Below are 19,398 nucleotides of genomic sequence, written 5' to 3'. Positions count from 1 at the left end.
ACTAAAAGTCGCAGAGCAGCACTAGAAGCCTAAAATGATTGGATTTTTTTACGGGCCGTCATTTTATGGGTCTTTAGCCGGTTAAAATTGTTTTTAAGGGGTCAAAAATGGGTCAAAATTGAGAAAAAGTCGGTAAACATTTTGTACATTCATCTTAGTTTATTTTTTTATTTTTTTTTTTTTTTTTACACAGTGATCACCACTTATCAAGCCACTCAGGGATAAGGTTTATTGCAAGTACATTACGTTAGTGTGGAGATTTGATGAAGTGTTTACTTAAGGGGGCGGTTTATTAGGAATTTGTTAACATTGGACTTGAAGACATCCAAGTTGTAGTCCAGTGGGAAGCAGGCAGACGGAACAGAGTTCCACAGGCGTGCAGTTCTAAGAAAGAAGCTTTGTTCATGGAATCCGCATTTTGATTTAGGCACAGATATAGAGTGGGGGAAATTTTTCACAGTGGATTCAGCTAGACGGGTGTTTTTCGTGAAAGATTGGCGAGGGGGGACCAGAGATTGGAGTTCAGACGAGCACCTGCCATGGAAATAACGATAAAACAAGGATAGGCTCACAACGTCTCTTCTGTGGGAGAGAGGTTGCAGGGTAGAGAAAAGGGCATTCCCCACTAAGCCACGAAGTCTATTTTGTACTCTGTCAAGGCAGGATAGGCTATTTTTAGCAGCTCCTGTCCAGATATGGCAACAGTATTCCATCCTTGGACGTACTTGGCTTTTAATGGTACAGTGGTAACGTCACCAGCGTTGAATGCTAATGGTATCGATTCTAATTGATCGCACCTAAATACTTTTTTTTTTTTTTTTTACTTTTGAAATTACGACTATAATAATATATACAAAATCTAGACGAATTAAAATATCGGGTAAAGCCCGCCCCGGCCCCCGCTAGTCAAATATACAACAAATAAATGTTACTATAGTCAATAAAAGTTACTTTGAAACATTTTTTTTTTTTTAAGAGGGAAGTAGTTTTAAATGTTTTTTTTTTATTTCATCTCAAATATTAATTCTCTTTATGGCTTTTAAATTTCCAACTAAAATATCTGCAAACAGTCTTGACCATTTTTGCCGGCTTCGTTTTCGAGTTTCCCAATTTTTTTGAAGGAAGGGGGCGCCATTGGAGAGTCCCGTCCGTACAGAATTTTTTTTTTTTTTTTTTTTTAGATGGAGGGGGTGATGGTATCATTTCTATTTCTTTTAATTTTTTTTTTTTTAGTTAGGGATTCAAATCTTCCTCTTTTTTGCTCTCATTTACTACCCCCCCCCCCAAAAAAAAATTAAATTATAAATGAGAGCTAAATTTGGATTTGTGACCATTTTTTCAAATCGATGTGGATTGTAAAACATACCCGTATTTCCAATACAAATTTCTATTGCATGAATTCCTCAGCTGTAAATTGAAAAAGAAAAATATAGAAAGAAGAAAAGAAAGGAAATTAAAAACGTCCAGGTCTTCTTAACTGAACAAAAAACAAAATGTTGATCTTTTTTAATCTTTGATCTTAACACAAAGAACCTTATATCCTGCCCCCCCCCCACACGCACACAAAAAAAAAAGTAATTGTCCTTTTCAAACAGAGAACTTACCATGAAATATCACAGCAAATTGTTCAGCTAATCCACGTTGGTCAAGCCACCGAACGACATCAGCCCTACTCCATTTTTTTAACTGGAAAAAAAAAAACATTTATATATTAATACCGCAGTACCTTTAACGTACGTACATACGTGTATCATGGTTTTCAGATTATAAATTATTCGATCGGGAGATCCTATTTATTAAAAAGGAAGATAGGTGATAACTAGGGCTGTGACAACAGCATATTCTTTTCATTGTTTTGACTCTTGAGTATATATCCGTTAATACCTTATATTAATTTATTAATACCAATTAAATGATATAATATCTTATATTCCAATTAAATGATATATCATCTTATATTCCAATTAAATGATATATCATCTTATATTCCAATTAAATGATATATCATCTTATATTCCAATTAAATGATATATCATCTTATATTCCAATTAAATGATATAATATCTTATATTCAAATTAAATGATATATCATCTTATATTCCAATTAAATAATATAATATCTTATATTCCAATTAAATAATAATATTTTATATTCCAATTAAATGATATAATATTTTATATTCCAATTAAATGATATAATATTTTATATTCCAATTAAATAGTATAATATTTTATATTCCAATTAAATGATATAATATCTTATATTCCAATTAAATAATATAATATCTTATATTCCAATTAAATGATAATATTTTATATTCCAATTAAATGATATAATATTTTATATTCCAATTAAATGATATAATATCTTATATTCCAATTAAATGATATAATATCTTATATTCCAATTAAATGATATAATATCTTATATTCCAATTAAATGATATAATATGTTATATTCCAATTAAATGATATAATATTTTATATTCCAATTAAATCATATATTTTATATTCCAATTAAATGATATAATATCTTATATTCCAATTAAATGATATAATATCTTATATTCCAATTAAATGATATAATATTTTATATTCCAATTAAATAATATAATATCTTATATTCCAATTAAATAATATCTTATATTCCAATTAATAAATATAATATCTTATATTCCAATTAATAAATATAATATCTTATATTCCAATTGAATTATATAATATCTTATATTCCAATTAAATTATATAATATTTTATATTCCAATAAATGATAATATTTTATATTCCAATTAAATGATAATATTTTATATTCCAATTAAATGATATAATATTTTATATTCCAATTAAATGATATAATATTTTATATTCCAATTAAATGATAATATCTTATATTCCAATTAAATGATAATATCTTATATTCCAATTAAATGATATAATATTTTATATTCCAATTAAATGATATAATATTTTATATTCCAATTAAATGATATAATATTTTATATTCCAATTAAATTATATAATATTTTATATTCCAATAAATGATAATATTTTATATTCCAATTAAATGATAATATTTTATATTCCAATCAAATGATATATTTTATATTCCAATTAAATGATATAATATTTTATATTCCAATTAAATGATATAATATTTTATATTCCAATTAAATGATAATATCTTATATTCCAATTAAATGATAATATCTTATATTCCAATTAAATGATATAATATCTTATATTCCAATTAAATGATATAATATCTTATATTCCAATTAAATGAAATAATATCTTATATTCCAATTAAATGATATAATATCTTATATTCCAATTAAATGATATAATATCTTATATTCCAATTAAATGATATAATATTTTATATTCCAATTAAATGATAATATTTTATATTCCCATTAAATAATATAATATTTTATATTCCAATTAAATGATATAATATCTTATATTCCAATTAAATGATATAATATTTTATATTCCAATTAAATAATATAATATCTTATATTCCAATTAAATAATATCTTATATTCCAATTAATAAATATAATATCTTATATTCCAATTAATAAATATAATATCTTATATTCCAATTAATAAATATAATATCTTATATTCCAATTAAATTATATAATATCTTATATTCCAATTAAATTATATAATATTTTATATTCCAATAAATGATAATATTTTATATTCCAATTAAATGATAATATTTTATATTCCAATTAAATGATATAATATTTTATATTCCAATTAAATGATATAATATTTTATATTCCAATTAAATGATAATATCTTATATTCCAATTAAATGATAATATCTTATATTCCAATTAAATGATATAATATTTTATATTCCAATTAAATGATATAATATTTTATATTCCAATTAAATGATATAATATTTTATATTCCAATTAAATTATATAATATTTTATATTCCAATAAAATTATATAATATTTTATATTCCAATAAAATTATATAATATTTTATATTCCAATAAATGATAATATTTTATATTCCAATCAAATGATAATATTTTATATTCCAATCAAATGATATAATATTTTATATTCCAATTAAATGATATAATATTTTATATTCCAATTAAATGATAATATCTTATATTCCAATTAAATGATAATATCTTATATTCCAATTAAATGATATAATATCTTATATTCCAATTAAATGATATAATATCTTATATTCCAATTAAATGAAATAATATCTTATATTCCAATTAAATGATATAATATCTTATATTCCAATTAAATAATATAATATCTTATATTCCAATTAAATGATATAATATTTTATATTCCAATTAAATGATAATATTTTATATTCCCATTAAATGATATAATATTTTATATTCCAATTAAATGATATAATATTTTATATTCCAATTAAAAGATATAATATCTTATATTCCAATAAAATGATATAATATCTTATATTCCAATTAAATTATATATCTTATATTCCAATTAAATTATATAATATCTTATATTCCAATTAAATTATATAATATCTTATATTCCAATTAAATGATATAATATTTTATATTCCAATTAAATAATATAATATCTTATATTCCAATTAAATGATATAATATCTTATATTCCAATTAAATGATATAATATCTTATATTCCAATTAAATGAAATAATATCTTATATTCCAATTAAATGATATAATATCTTATATTCCAATTAAATGATATAATATCTTATATTCCAATTAAATAATATAATATCTTATATTCCAATTAAATGATATAATATTTTATATTCCAATTAAATGATAATATTTTATATTCCCATTAAATAATATAATATTTTATATTCCAATTAAATGATATAATATTTTATATTCCAATTAAATGATATAATATTTTATATTCCAATTAAAAGATATAATATCTTATATTCCAATAAAATGATATAATATCTTATATTCCAATTAAATTATATATCTTATATTCCAATTAAATTATATAATATCTTATATTCCAATTAAATGATATAATATTTTATATTCCAATTAAATAATATAATATCTTATATTCCAATTAAATGATATAATATCTTATATTCCAATTAAATGATATAATATCTTATAGTCCAATTAAGTGATATAATATCTTATATTCCAATTAAATGATATAATATCTCATATTCCAATAAAATCATATATTTTATATTCCAATTAAATAATATAATATCTTATATTCCAATTAAATAATATAATATCTTATATTCCAATTAAATAATATAATATCTTATATTCCAATTAAATAATATAATATCTTATATTCCAATTAAATGATATAATATTTTATATTCCAATTAAATGATATAATATTTTATATTCCAATTAAATAATATAATATTTTATATTCCAATTAAATGATATAATATCTTATATTCCAATTAAATAATATAATATCTTATATTCCAATTAAATGATATAATATCTTATATTCCAATTAAAAGATAATATTTTATATTCCAATTAAATGATATATTTTATATTCCAATTAAATGATATAATATCTTATATTCCAATTAAATGATATAATATCTTATATTCCAATTAAATGATATAATATCTTATATTCCAATTAAATGATAATATTTTATATTCCAATTAAATGATAATATTTTATATTCCAATTAAATGATATATTTTATATTCCAATTAAATGATATATTTTATATTCCAATTAAATGATATATTTTATATTCCAATTAAATGATAATATTTTATATTCCAATTAAATGATATATTTTATATTCCAATAAAATTATAATATTTTATATTCCAATTAAATGATATATTTTATATTCCAATTAAATGATATATTTTATATTCCAATTAAATGATATATTTTATATTCCAATTAAATGATATATTTTATATTCCAATTAAATGATATATTTTATATTCCAATTAAATGATATATTTTATATTCCAATTAAATGATATATTTTATATTCCAATTAAATGATAATATTTTATATTCCAATTAAATGATATATTTTATATTCCAATTAAATGATATATTTTATATTCCAATTAAATGATATATTTTATATTCCAATTAAATGATATATTTTATATTCCAATTAAATGATATATTTTATATTCCAATTAAATGATATAATATCTTATATTCCAATTAAATGATATAATATCTTATATTCCAATTAAATGATAATATTTTATATTCCAATTAAATGATAATATTTTATATTCCAATTAAATGATATATTTTATATTCCAATTAAATGATATATTTTATATTCCAATTAAATGATATATTTTATATTCCAATTAAATGATAATATTTTATATTCCAATTAAATGATAATATTTTATATTCCAATTAAATGATATATTTTATATTCCAATAAAATTATAATATTTTATATTCCAATTAAATGATATATTTTATATTCCAATTAAATGATATATTTTATATTCCAATTAAATGATATATTTTATATTCCAATTAAATGATATATTTTATATTCCAATTAAATGATAATATTTTATATTCCAATTAAATCATATATTTTATATTCCAATTAAATGATATATTTTATATTCCAATTAAATGATATATTTTATATTCCAATTAAATGATATATTTTATATTCCAATTAAATGATATAATATCATATATTCCAATTAAATTATATAATATTTTATATTCCAATTAAATGATATAATATTTTATATTCCAATTAAATGATATATTTTATATTCCAATTAAATGATATATTTTATATTCCAATTAAATGATATAATATTTTATATTCCAATTAAATGATATATTTTATATTCCAATTACATGATATAATATTTTATATTCCAATTAAATGATATATTTTATATTCCAATTAAATGATATATTTTATATTCCAATTAAATGATAATATTTTATATTCCAATTAAATGATATATTTTATATTCCAATTAAATGATATATTTTATATTCCAATTAAATGATATATTTTATATTCCAATTAAATGATATATTTTATATTCCAATTAAATGATATATTTTATATTCCAATTAAATGATATATTTTATATTCCAATTAAATGATATATTTTATATTCCAATTAAATGATATATTTTATATTCCAATTAAATGATAATATTTTATATTCCAATTAAATGATATATTTTATATTCCAATTAAATGATATATTTTATATTCCAATTAAATGATATATTTTATATTCCAATTAAATGATATAATATCTTATATTCCAATTAAATTATATAATATTTTATATTCCAATTAAATGATATATTTTATATTCCAATTAAATGATATAATATTTTATATTCCAATTAAATGATATATTTTATATTCCAATTAAATGATATATTTTATATTCCAATTAAATTATATAATATTTTATATTCCAATTAAATGATATATTTTATATTCCAATTAAATGATATAATATTTTATATTCCAATTAAATGATAATATCTTATATTCCAATTAAATGATAATATCTTATATTCCAATTAAATGATAATATCTTATATTCCAATTAAATTATATAATATTTTATATTCCAATTAAATAATATAATATCTTATATTCCAATTAAATAATATAATATCTTATATTCCAATTAAATAATATAATATCTTATATTCCAATTAAATGATAATATTTTATATTCCAATTAAATGATATAATATCTACTATTCCAATTAAATAATATAATATCTTATATTCCAATTAAATGATAATATTTTATATTCCAATTAAATGATATATTTTATATTCCAATTAAATAATATAATATCTTATATTCCAATTGAATTATATATTTTATATTCCAATTAAATAATATAATATCTTATATTCCAATTAAATGATAATATTTTATATTCCAATTAAATGATATAATATCTTATATTCCAATTAAATAATAAATATTTTATATTCCAATTAAATGATATAATATCTTATATTCCAATTAAATGATATAATATCTTATATTCCAATTAAATTATATAATATTTTATATTCCAATTAAATGATATAATATCTTATATTCCAATTAAATGATATAATATTTTATATTCCAATTAAATGATATAATATTTTATATTCCAATTAAATAATTATATCTTATATTCCAATTAAATGATATAATATCTTATATTCCAATTAAATACTAATATCTTATATTCCAATTAAATAATAATATTTTATATTCCAATTAAATGATATAATATTTTATGTTTTTATATAGACGGATGTGGTTCTCAGTTGATAAAGTGTGCCTGTGTTGGATATATACCCGAGAGTCAAAAGAATGAAAAGAATATGCTGTTGTCACAACCCTAGTGATAACATACTATGAACATTAAATTAGTAGATAAATACTATAATTTAACGTCCGTAGTATGTTCCTATTTACAATGCCTCCCCACGGGACAGAGTTAGACACCAGGGTCGTTTTTTAACGTGGAGAAAAGGAACAAAAATAAAAATTGTCTCAGTCGTGAAGGATTTCTCCTCGACTGACAGAGAACAAGAAATTGAAGTGTAGCATCTGAAGAACAGATACTACACTTTGATCTTGACCCGAAACATGTTATCACCTTCTATCCTCCTTTTTAATAAACAGGATCATCCAATCACACGAGATACAATGTAAAAAAAAAAAAAAAAAAAAAAAAAAAAAAATGATGTCGCTTTTGGGCTGTACGTAAAACTAAAATATACCTTCTTGGTCTTTTGGCTAGGATCCAAGCGTGGTATCTGTTCTGTCTAAAGATAGTATAATGATATCGTGGGTTTCCGTTTGCGCCGAGCGTCCATACAATGGATATATGTCACAGACTCATAAGAATATTGGATACAAACTATAATAATTTTACAGTTTAAACAAAAACAAAATAGCTACAACGATATCGATGAACGTCCACAGAATTCCCAGCAGTAATATTTTACATATGAAAGATGCCGCTGTGGAATTTCCACGGGTTCCACTAGTACATATAAAGTTAATAGAATCAAAAAGTATCATCATATTCGGTATAACATCCACTGTATATGCTGGTGTGCATATGAAAATGACTTCCCAAGAAACTTTATTATATATTTACACACACACACACACACACACACACACACACACACACACACACATGTATATGAAACAATAGGTTCTTTGATATGACAGGGGCACATTTAAAATGAAAGTTTCTGTTTAAAGCACAACTGCACCATGATACTTGACTTTTGCATTTTAAATTTAAATTCAAGCCATTATCACCGCACAAGCAGTAAGGCCACTTATATAAAATCAACACCAATTTCTTTGATATAACAGGGGCAGGTTCGAAATGAATGTTTCTGTTTAGAGTACAACTTAAACATGATACTTGACTTTTGCATTTCAAACTTTAATGCAAACCATTATATATAAAAATAATTTTATAAAATCAACAGTAGGTTCTCTACAGTGCAATGTAGACTACAATGTATTATGGACTAAGTAACTGCGGGAAGGCATGTGAAGCTTCCTCCTGCTGCACTGCGATAGATTCTCAATTAGAGCAAGCAACCAATCGATTTGATTGAAAATTGAGCGATTTCAATGATTTTGATGACCATAAAAATATGTGAGTTTGAAACATTCATTAATCATCATTCAATCTCGGGCAACGTCGGGTCTCCCTGCTAGTACACATAATATAATATATAATCATCAATGATCTACCAAATCATATTTTAGATCATTCATAGACATTTATACAAGACGACTCCACAATCTATGGCAACACTTCAAATACCAGCAATGACCAAGATCTTTCTAAGTTCATCTGGGCTGACGTTATCCGCCTGATAGTCAGGGACCCGAACCTTGGATTAACCACTAAGGAGACTGTCTTATCAGCAGGTGCAAAGTACCGGGGCTGCTGTAGTGCCATTTGGTGAATGGATTCTGGACCATACAGTAGTTTCTAGTAGGGGCTCTCGATGCCATACTAGTGGGTAATTGTTACAGCTTTACCTTATGTGCTAAAAAAAAAAAAAAAATTAAAAAAAAAAGTTCTTGTCTTTTTCTCTCTTACTTTTCCTCTCTGTCCTGCTCCAACCAAGTCTATCGACCTGTTCCACAAATCCCAAAATCTGAACATGACAAATCTAAAAAAACCCCAAAAAAACATGAATATACCTAGAACCCCATCCTCCAACGTAGACTCCTACTACCAGGTCTCCTTCAACATCAAGGGTCTACGTTCCAACCTTACAGAGGTTGAAACAATTACAGGAGACGAAACCGGATATATTCTTTCTCAGTGAAACTGGCATAGGGCCAACCACTTCCCTAGACGAATTCATAATTAAAGGATACTCTAACTTAACATCTAAATCTGAGCCCCAAGATCGCCATGGGCATGGAATATGTGTCTACATTAAAGATGGCTTTCAATGTGGTAGGGATGTCTCTAGAGAAGACCTTAATTTACCTTATATGTGCTTCCGGGTTGCACTAGCTTACACCACTGCATTTATATTTGCCCTCTATCGCCCCCTCAACAGTGGAGTTACTATCTTTAAGAGCATCTCTGAGAAAATTGACCACATCCTGTCTGCTCATCCTTCGGCTAACATTCACATTTGCGGTGACTTCAATGTCCATAATGTGGAATGGCTGACCCACTCAAATAAAACCGATGACGAGGGGAGGTTCTGTCATGATTTTGCTACTGCCTATGACCTCACTCAGATTGTTCATGAACCCACCCGTGTGCCCGATACTACCGGTCAGTATGCAAGCCCATATTTAAAAAGTAGATGTGCTCTATAGTATCAGACCTAACCGAATGGTTAATTGTAGCTGTAGACCGATTCATGCCATCCAAAAAATTCTAACAAAAACCTAACAGCCAGCCATGGTTCTCCCCTGAATGTGCTGCTGCCATCGCGCACAGAAATCACTTTTTCCGTAGCAACCAACGTAATAGATGTACTAAAGCTGCTTTCAGGACTGCCAGCAACCACTGTAAAAGAATAATAAAACATGCAAAAGAGAGTTATATGCTCAGTCCGTTAAATCCAAAGTAGCTGAGCAGCGGCTTGGTTCCCACCAGTTTTGGCAAATAGCAAACAGGATCCTGAACAGAAGTGTGCATTCTATCCCAACCATCATCAATAGACCTGAGGTCATCTCGTCAGCATCAGACAAGGCCAAACTATTTGCCAAGAACCTTGCAGCTAATTCTACCCTATGCGACGAAGGCCATCAACTCCCCGTATTTCCTCCTATAACAGACAACACGCTATGCAACATACAAATATCTGTGCATGAGGTCGCCAAGCTAATCAAGAACCTTGATTCCAGTAAAGCAACTGGCCCTGACGGCATACCAGTTATAGTGCTGAAAAAGCTACAACCAGAACTTGCCCCCATACTTACAAAACTCTTTAAGCGTTGCCTTGAGGAGACGTGCTTTCCAACACCCTGGAAAACCTCATCAGTATGCCCTGTATTTAAGAATTAAGGTGATAAGTCATCTCCCTCTCAGTACAGACCAATAAGTCTCCTGTGTGTCATGAGTAAGTTGCTGGAATCCATATTAAATAGAGAAGTAGTCAACCACCTCATCAGAAACAACCTTCTTAGTGACATGTAATATGGTTTCCACTCCGCAAAATCTACAGCAGATGTGCTAACGGTTATATCTCATAGGATTAGTGAATCTCTTGACAAAGGCTTCCTTTCCAGGACAATTGCTCTTGACACATCGAAGGCCTTCGATAAGGTATGGCATAAGGGCCTACTTCACAAGATTTCCAGCTACAGTATCACTGGTAATGTTTTCTCAATCATTAAATCATTTCTCTCCGATAGGTTCATAAGAGTAGTGGTTGATGGGCAGAAATCAGAGGCCCACAGTATTAATGCTGGAGTCCCTCAGGGGTCCATCCTAGGCCCAACTCTCTTCCTGATCTACATCAATGATCTTCCAAAACACATACTTAAGTCATTCATAGACATCTATGCTGATGACACGACGATCTATGGCAACACATCAAAGGCCGTAAATGACAAGGTTTTCTCTAATTCTCTCTCTTCTGATCTTGAGCACGTGGTACAGTGAGAGGAAGAGGTGGCTGGTTACTTTTAATGCATCTAAAACCAAACTTCTCTTCCGCTTGCCTGTTTCCCACCTGACTACAACTTGGATGTCTTCAAGTCCAACATAAACAAATTCCTGACAAACTGCCCTCTTAAGTAAGACACTATCAAATCTCCAATACTAATGATTACTACAATACTATCTCATTGATCACTGTACATGCAATAACCCTTATCCCTGAGTGGCTTCCGGGCCTTGATAAGTGGTGAACCCATGTAAAAAAAAAAAAAAAAAAAAATTCTCTCTACTGATCTTGAGAATGTGGTGCAAGGGGGGAAAAGGTGAATGGTTAATTTTAATGTATCAAAAACCAAGCTCTTCTTTCATCATAATTGCTCCGACCCCAATTGAAATAAATGGCTCTCATCTTGAGGAAGCTCCATGTCTTGACATACTTCTGGGACTGACCTTCGCTGCTGATCTGAAATGGAGCACGTACATCAAATCTGTTGCCAAGATCACTAAAAAAAAAAAAAAAAAAGAAAAAAAGAAAAAATGGTTGGATCACTCTACCGCTCTAGTAGATATCTCACTGCCGATGCAATCCCCTATCTGTATAAGAGCAAGGTAGGCCTGAAAATGGAGTATTGTTGCCACATCTGGGCAGGAGCCGCTCAGTGTGCCCTATCCAGCCTTGATAGAGTTCAAAACTGGCTTTGAAACCTAGTCGGTAATGCCTTTTTCTCTCCCCTGCAACCGTTTTCCCACAGATAAGACGTTGCAAGCTTGTCTCTGCTCTCATTATTTTTATGGCAAGTGCTCGATTGAACGCTAATCTATTGTTCCTCCTTGCCAAACTTTCACAAAAACACTCGACTAGTTACAACCACTATATACGATTTCCTCCATTCTAACTGTGCCTAAATCTAAACACAGATTCCATGGACAACGCTTCTTTCCCAGAACTGCCTGTGGAACACTGTTCCGCTGACGTGCTTCCTGGTTGAATATAACATAGTAGCCTTCAAAGGGCGAATGAACTCTTTTTCTGGGTCAACGGCCAACTAGCACCGTGTATATTTGTGTGTGTGTATATGTGTATTGGGGTGGAGAGAGCTCCCGTAAGCCGTGGTGAAGGCAACCTTTCTAGGAGAAGCAAATCTCTGATTTAAGAAACCATAAAGCGGAAGACCATTACCCGCATTAAGCTGGTCTGCAGTTTAATTTGTTGCTGGCTATCTTGCTCTTGCTTGTTGCTGGATCTCAACATTTTGAACCGAGAGAGAGACTTAGCTGTCGTACAAAGCTAAGACTCTGTAACATCATATTTGTATAGAAACTCCCTCAGGCATTTGGGCTCATGGATTTTAAATGTCTGAGGGAGTGGCACTCGTCTGACAAGACGTTGCAATCATCATCAGCCTTCAAATCCAATGTAAACAAGTCCTTATTGAGTCGTCCCCATAAATAATCAAGTCCTACTAAATTTAAACCATTAACAATTACTACACTACCACCTTACATTCACTAACCCTTATCCTCAAGTGGCTTTCGGACCTTGATAAGTATTGACTCCCAAGTAGGAAAAAAAGTAAGTAATAAAGTAAGCAATAAAAAAAACATCCTGTTAAAAAAAAAAATGTGGGGGAGTGACGCAAAACAAAAATAGGAGGTAACCTCTTCACTGCTTATGAAATGAAAATTAAATTCAATCAAGTAGCGTTTCAAAACTACTTATATCGCTTAAAAAAAGCAGATTTTATATTTAAAAGCAATAAAAATTGCGCATATGATCTGACAAGACGTTGTAGCTCAGTGGTAAAACACTATACTGCTGATTGTAATTGTGATCAACCTTGCGAGAAAGTGTAGACATGTTGATGAGCGATATCTACTGATGTTTATGGATAACTTTTATACATGCGAAAAAAATGTTAGAGAAATATTTAGATAAAATAAATATTTTAATAAAAATAAAACGTCCTGTCTAAAAAAAAAAAAAAAGAAAAAAAGAGGGGGGGACACAAAACAGAGATTGGTTCCAAACCCGCTGCCAAATATCAGCTCATCCGTTCTATGAGCCCAACAGACTTGATGCATCTATTCTTGATCTCTTGCCATTTCATACAGACTTATTTCTACACTGACATCTGTGACACGCAAATTCACATCATCAGTAAAAGCAGTGAACTTTGTTATCACATTCACTTCTACCATAGCTGGAAGATGAATGCAAAATTGATTGTTAAAAATCGGCAGATTGAAGAACAGCCACCAAAAGCACATGAAAAAAAAATCCCTTACTTTTCTATTATTTCACCTTTGGTGATCGGATAATTTCATTTTTTTAAAAATAGGTGTGAAACGTGATAACATACGCACAAACGAAGGTATATGCATTTTATTAGACAAATAATAAATCCGTATTTTTGTTTTGTTTGTACAAAATGATGTCAGAGCAGCAGAAATATTTCCCACATTTTGAACTTTTAACTATATGTTATTAATTTTAACTATATGTTATTAATGAACTTATGCAAGTGCCAATGATGTTTTCATTTAGCGAATAATTTGCCATTTTTTTTCAGGTACCCTCACCAAGCAATATGGCTTGGACATGTGCACATCGTGCTTTTACTGTAGAAATGTTTTTGAAGTATGGTGAACCTATAACTGCAACAGAGAGAGCTTTTTCGAGTTCATTACAAGTTAGGATGGCATGATGCTGTTTCAGATAGAAAATCAATACAGCTATGGGTTGAAAATTTCAGAGCTACAGGTTTGGCACTTAAAAGAAAGCCCAATGGAAGGCCTTGAATGCTCGAACGTCAGACAGTATTCAAGCTGTGAGACATTCTGTTATTTAGTCTCCTACACGTTCAACTCGCAAACATGCTTTGGCCTTGGAATTGTCTGATCGAACAGTCAGAAGAATTCTACACACTGATATGCAGTTCCATCCATACAAATTAAGGATTGCTCAGAAACTGCACAAGTACAACTGGGAAGGTTGCATGTCAAAATGTGGGAGATATTCCTGCCGCATCCTGTATAATACACAGGTTATGACGACATGTATGATGTCATCTATTATACCGTCAAACATGACGTCATAGTAGATGAGGTCATGTTTGACGTCGGGGGAGGGATTAAAAATGAAAGTAGATTCCCCGGGCAACGCCAGGCAGCCTGCTGGTAAAAACAATAAAGCCGAAGGAAACTTACTTCTTGTGGTAAACTTTTGTAATTTTCGTTTAAAAACTGAACAGGAACATCAGGTGCAGGAGCTGAAATAAAAGAATGATTCTTAGAAATGCAAAAACATTGGCAAGAACACCAAAGATTGTGACGTCAAATATAAGAGCGATTTCTGAATCTTTGAGATGAGGATTAATTATTCCTACTTTTTGGATTCTTCAGACTACTATTCTCATCTTCAGTCTTATTCTTACGTTTTGACCGCGGATGTAATCTCCGACCTTCTTCAGATGTATCTTGTTGAACTCAGGAATCTTTCTATCAAAACTACAATTGTGAATTATTTAGGATTTCGATCCAGTCATGGCTGATGGACTAAAGAGCTTGCTATCTCTAGTGGATTAAATAAAGGATTTCATTTAAAATTCAATGCAGATTCCAGAGATTGGCAAAAAAATTCCTGAATTTGACAATATACATCTGAAGAAGGTCGGAGGTTACATTGATCAAAACGTTGTGAAAATAAGAGTCGTTCTAAAAGTAAGGCGCCCTATTTTTTAACTCAAAAACTTAAACATTGACGAGCTATGAAAATGGGAGCGATACAAGCGACTTCTTGTGCTCCAGAATTTATTTTTTAATTTTTTGGTTTTTTTACAGAGTCACCACTATTCTCAATGCACTTTTGCCTCTTTTAATGCCTTGGCCATAAAAGTCTGGTTTGTGCCTTGTCATTCACATCTCTGTCGGAACTCTGAAATCAACAAACCCATCTCCTAACTGTGCTGCATAGACTTCATAAAAATTCAGCAGCCATCAATGAATGTTGATCAGTTTAATTTTTTTTCTGTATGGAGGAATTCAATGACATCTCTGCTTCTGGCATACGCCCATGACAGGGGTTGTTTTCTTAGAGTCTCACATTGTCAATGCAACAGAGAGCTGAAACTTTAAGGTCATGAATGCATAAGTTCAATCAATTTGCAATTCTATCTGATCTATTCAGGCAGTGAACAATATGAGGCATTACTTTTGGAACGCCCCTCATAACAAGAAGAGTAGAAAGTGCCTCTTGGGTTTATTTTCGGCAACCTCATAACCCTCACTTTCCTTATTTTGTTCTTTAGTCCTCGTATTCCATAAGCAATGTTTCTGACAAAGAGGGAAGGATTGCTGTTTCCTGGGTCAGAATCTATTCCATCTAACACCTATTGTTGGCAAGTTTTTGATCTTAAAGTAGTATTTATTTAGCTCCTTATGTCAACTGGCTTCATGCCTCGTTTGGAACAATTTCAATAAAAAAAAAAAAAAAAACAAAAAAAAAAACAAACAAAAACAATCAAGATGAGAACAGTAGCTCTGTGATCCCAAATACTACATATAAAGTGTGAATCTTTAAATTATGATTTGTAAGAAAATGTTTATTAAAAAAGAAAAAACAAACAACCTATATAAATTTATATATATTTTTTTTTTAATTTTTTGGAATCCTTTTGAGATGAGGCTTCATAATTTGTGTATTTTTTTTTTTTTTTAATTTTTTTGGAATCCTTTTGAGATGAGGCTTCATAATTTGTGTATTTTTTTTTTCTTTTGCGGACTGTTATCCTCATCTTTATACTTGTTGTTGACCACCATGTATCAGCCAACTCATCCTCTGACCTTCTTCGGGTAATTAACCACAACGGGATAAAAATGCTGAGTCTTGTAACTGTATCCCCAGTAATTACTGCCTTCCATAGTTGTTGTCCTCTCACCACGTTTTTGGCCAACTAATCCTCTGGCCTGCTTTGGGTAGGATTGAAACCACTATCTTGAGACAATGCTCACCCGGAACAGGAGAGACTCAACGTCTCTGTTCACTGCACCACGGGCCCCGAAGACTTCGCATTCCTATCCCGTCACGGTTAACCTCCTGAAGAAGGCCAAAGAATGAGTTCACCGAAAAGTGGTGAAGCAACAACTATGAAGATGAGAATAAGAGTCCACAAAAAATAAATACACAAATTATATACATGTGTTGATTTTATATTGTATACATCTTTTTGCACAGTTGTATGATCTACAAATCTACAAAGCTCTCCGGACAGAGTCCTTAAAAGGTCCAATAGAAACTATATGGCATACCATATCGTCCGATTGATCATTGTGCATAACGAAACAATCTCATTAGGATTGTTCTTCAGCAGAATAAACAAATATCAATGTTTATGACTGATGATGAGAAAGCGAAGTTGACTTTTTGTTCAGTTTGTGATGCTAGATAGAACGAATTGTTCACCTGAAGTCTGGAATGTGCTCTGATGAACTCGTACCACTTGTATCCCCTCAACGTACATAACCCTGATAAACCTGTTTAGCAACAAAATCCCACCTCTTCACTGTAGAGGTTCCTAGATGCTTGAAAGCCTTCTACTAGTAGTTTCCTCCCTTGGACTGCTATACTTTGGAATTTACTCCCTGTTTCTTGTTTCCCTAACTGTACTACCTCGTAGAAGTTTAAATGTAATGTTAACAGACATCTTGTAGTCTCATATTAGAGATGATCTCAAATAGCAGCCCCGATTTTGCTCAGCTTGTGATGCTAGATAAGACGAATTATCCGACTAAGGTATCAGTGATTGATAATCAGAATCCACATCCAGAGTTCAAATCCTCAGAAGAATTAAACATCTGAGACCCTCACTCCTTTCCTGCAATTTATTTGTCCACAAAAGCAGTCCAGCCCATATTTTCTGCTCTGATGAACGCATAGCACCTGTGCCCCCTCGGCATGCATATACTCTCGACTAACCTGACAAGCAGTAAAATCCCACCCCTTCACTGCTGAAGTCTCTAGATGCCAGAAAGCCTTTTACTCTAATAGCTTCTTCCTTCGAACTGCTAAACTTTGGAAGTCTCTCCCTGTTCCTTGCTTCTCTGATTGCGCTAACCTACAAAAGTTTAAATGTATTGTGAACAAACATTTTGCTGTTTAACTCCCCACAGTCTTCTGTTAGATATGATCCAAAATAGTAGCCCCTTATGTTCCAAGTGGCAACATGTCCTATTTGGCATGAAAAATGAGTAAAAAAAACAAATAAATATGCGGCTTACATTAAAGATGGTGAATGAAACCAACACGATGAAAACAACATTTAGAGATTTTTTGATTTTTTTTTACAATATGCTAGTAGTGTACACTGCTACATGTGGCATAATCATGCTGACATACCACTTCCCATTAGATCACCGAAGTTAAGCATCATCGAGTCTGGTCAGTACTAAAATGTGTGAACATTTGGAAATACTAGGTGCTGTATGTGCTCTCCATTTATCTCTTCATTCTTTCTGGTCATCCTGGATTTCTCGTTGCCACCGAAATAAAGCAGTGCCGACTCAAGAGATGAGTGGTTAGGGATTGTACAACTCTTGCTTAACAATTAATCCATCAAATGTTCAAAATGATCAGATAGTCCCTGTTGTTTTGACAGACGAACATCCAACAACAATTATTACACAACGATGCATTTTAGTGGGATTGCAATGCATGCAGATGACAGACGAGGAAAAATATCTGTCTTCGGGTTTGACCACACAGAATTTGATTTCTACGTTTGGAAAAGTGATTGCGCCTTTAAGGTGATGTTCATGCTGAGATTGTGAGCCATTTGAAAACTTACAGAAATAATGCAAGAGACAACAACACGGCCAGAAGAGAAAACAAAAACTACAGAAACAGTATTGTTAGCGTTTTTTGTCAAACAGGGCAGCATGTGGTCGCACAATAACAACCTAAGCATAGAAACAAAATAATTTTTACTTACGGATAGATGCCCTCAAGTCGAAAATGTTTATTATAAAAGAAATTGCAGCATCACTTTGGTCTTTGAGAGATTTAACCATCAAATTCATAAAATTTACTTTTTCACAGATAAAGTCAATAAAAAAAAAAAATAAATTTAAAAAAAAAAGCCACGAAGTTCAAGAAGAAACTATCAGTAACTTCCACAGCTTTTATGCCAAACCAAGTTTGCCAACACTTATGGTGCGGTGGTGATTTATCCTATT

General features: G+C 29.3%; 1 protein-coding gene across 3 annotated transcripts in view; it reads right to left on the bottom strand.

Annotated features, from left to right (window-relative positions):
• Nucleotides 1–19,398, bottom strand: part of LOC145261236 (uncharacterized) — a 175,207-nt gene that overhangs the window by 87,481 nt on the left and 68,328 nt on the right. For all 3 annotated transcript variants that reach the window (XM_080119605.1, XM_080119608.1, XM_080119607.1), the window contains exons 3-4: nt 15,376–15,437; nt 1,605–1,686 (exon numbers count right to left, since the gene is read on the bottom strand). In XM_080119605.1, coding sequence (XP_079975731.1) covers nt 1,605–1,686; nt 15,376–15,437 — 144 coding nt within the window. The remainder of the gene's footprint in view (nt 1–1,604; nt 1,687–15,375; nt 15,438–19,398) is intronic.

This window comes from Euprymna scolopes, chromosome 37 (genome assembly GCF_053919585.1).
Source record: "Euprymna scolopes isolate OS-2025 chromosome 37, ASM5391958v1, whole genome shotgun sequence".
NCBI lineage: Eukaryota > Metazoa > Mollusca > Cephalopoda > Sepiida > Sepiolidae > Euprymna > Euprymna scolopes.
This window is presented reverse-complemented; position numbering and strand designations above follow the sequence as displayed.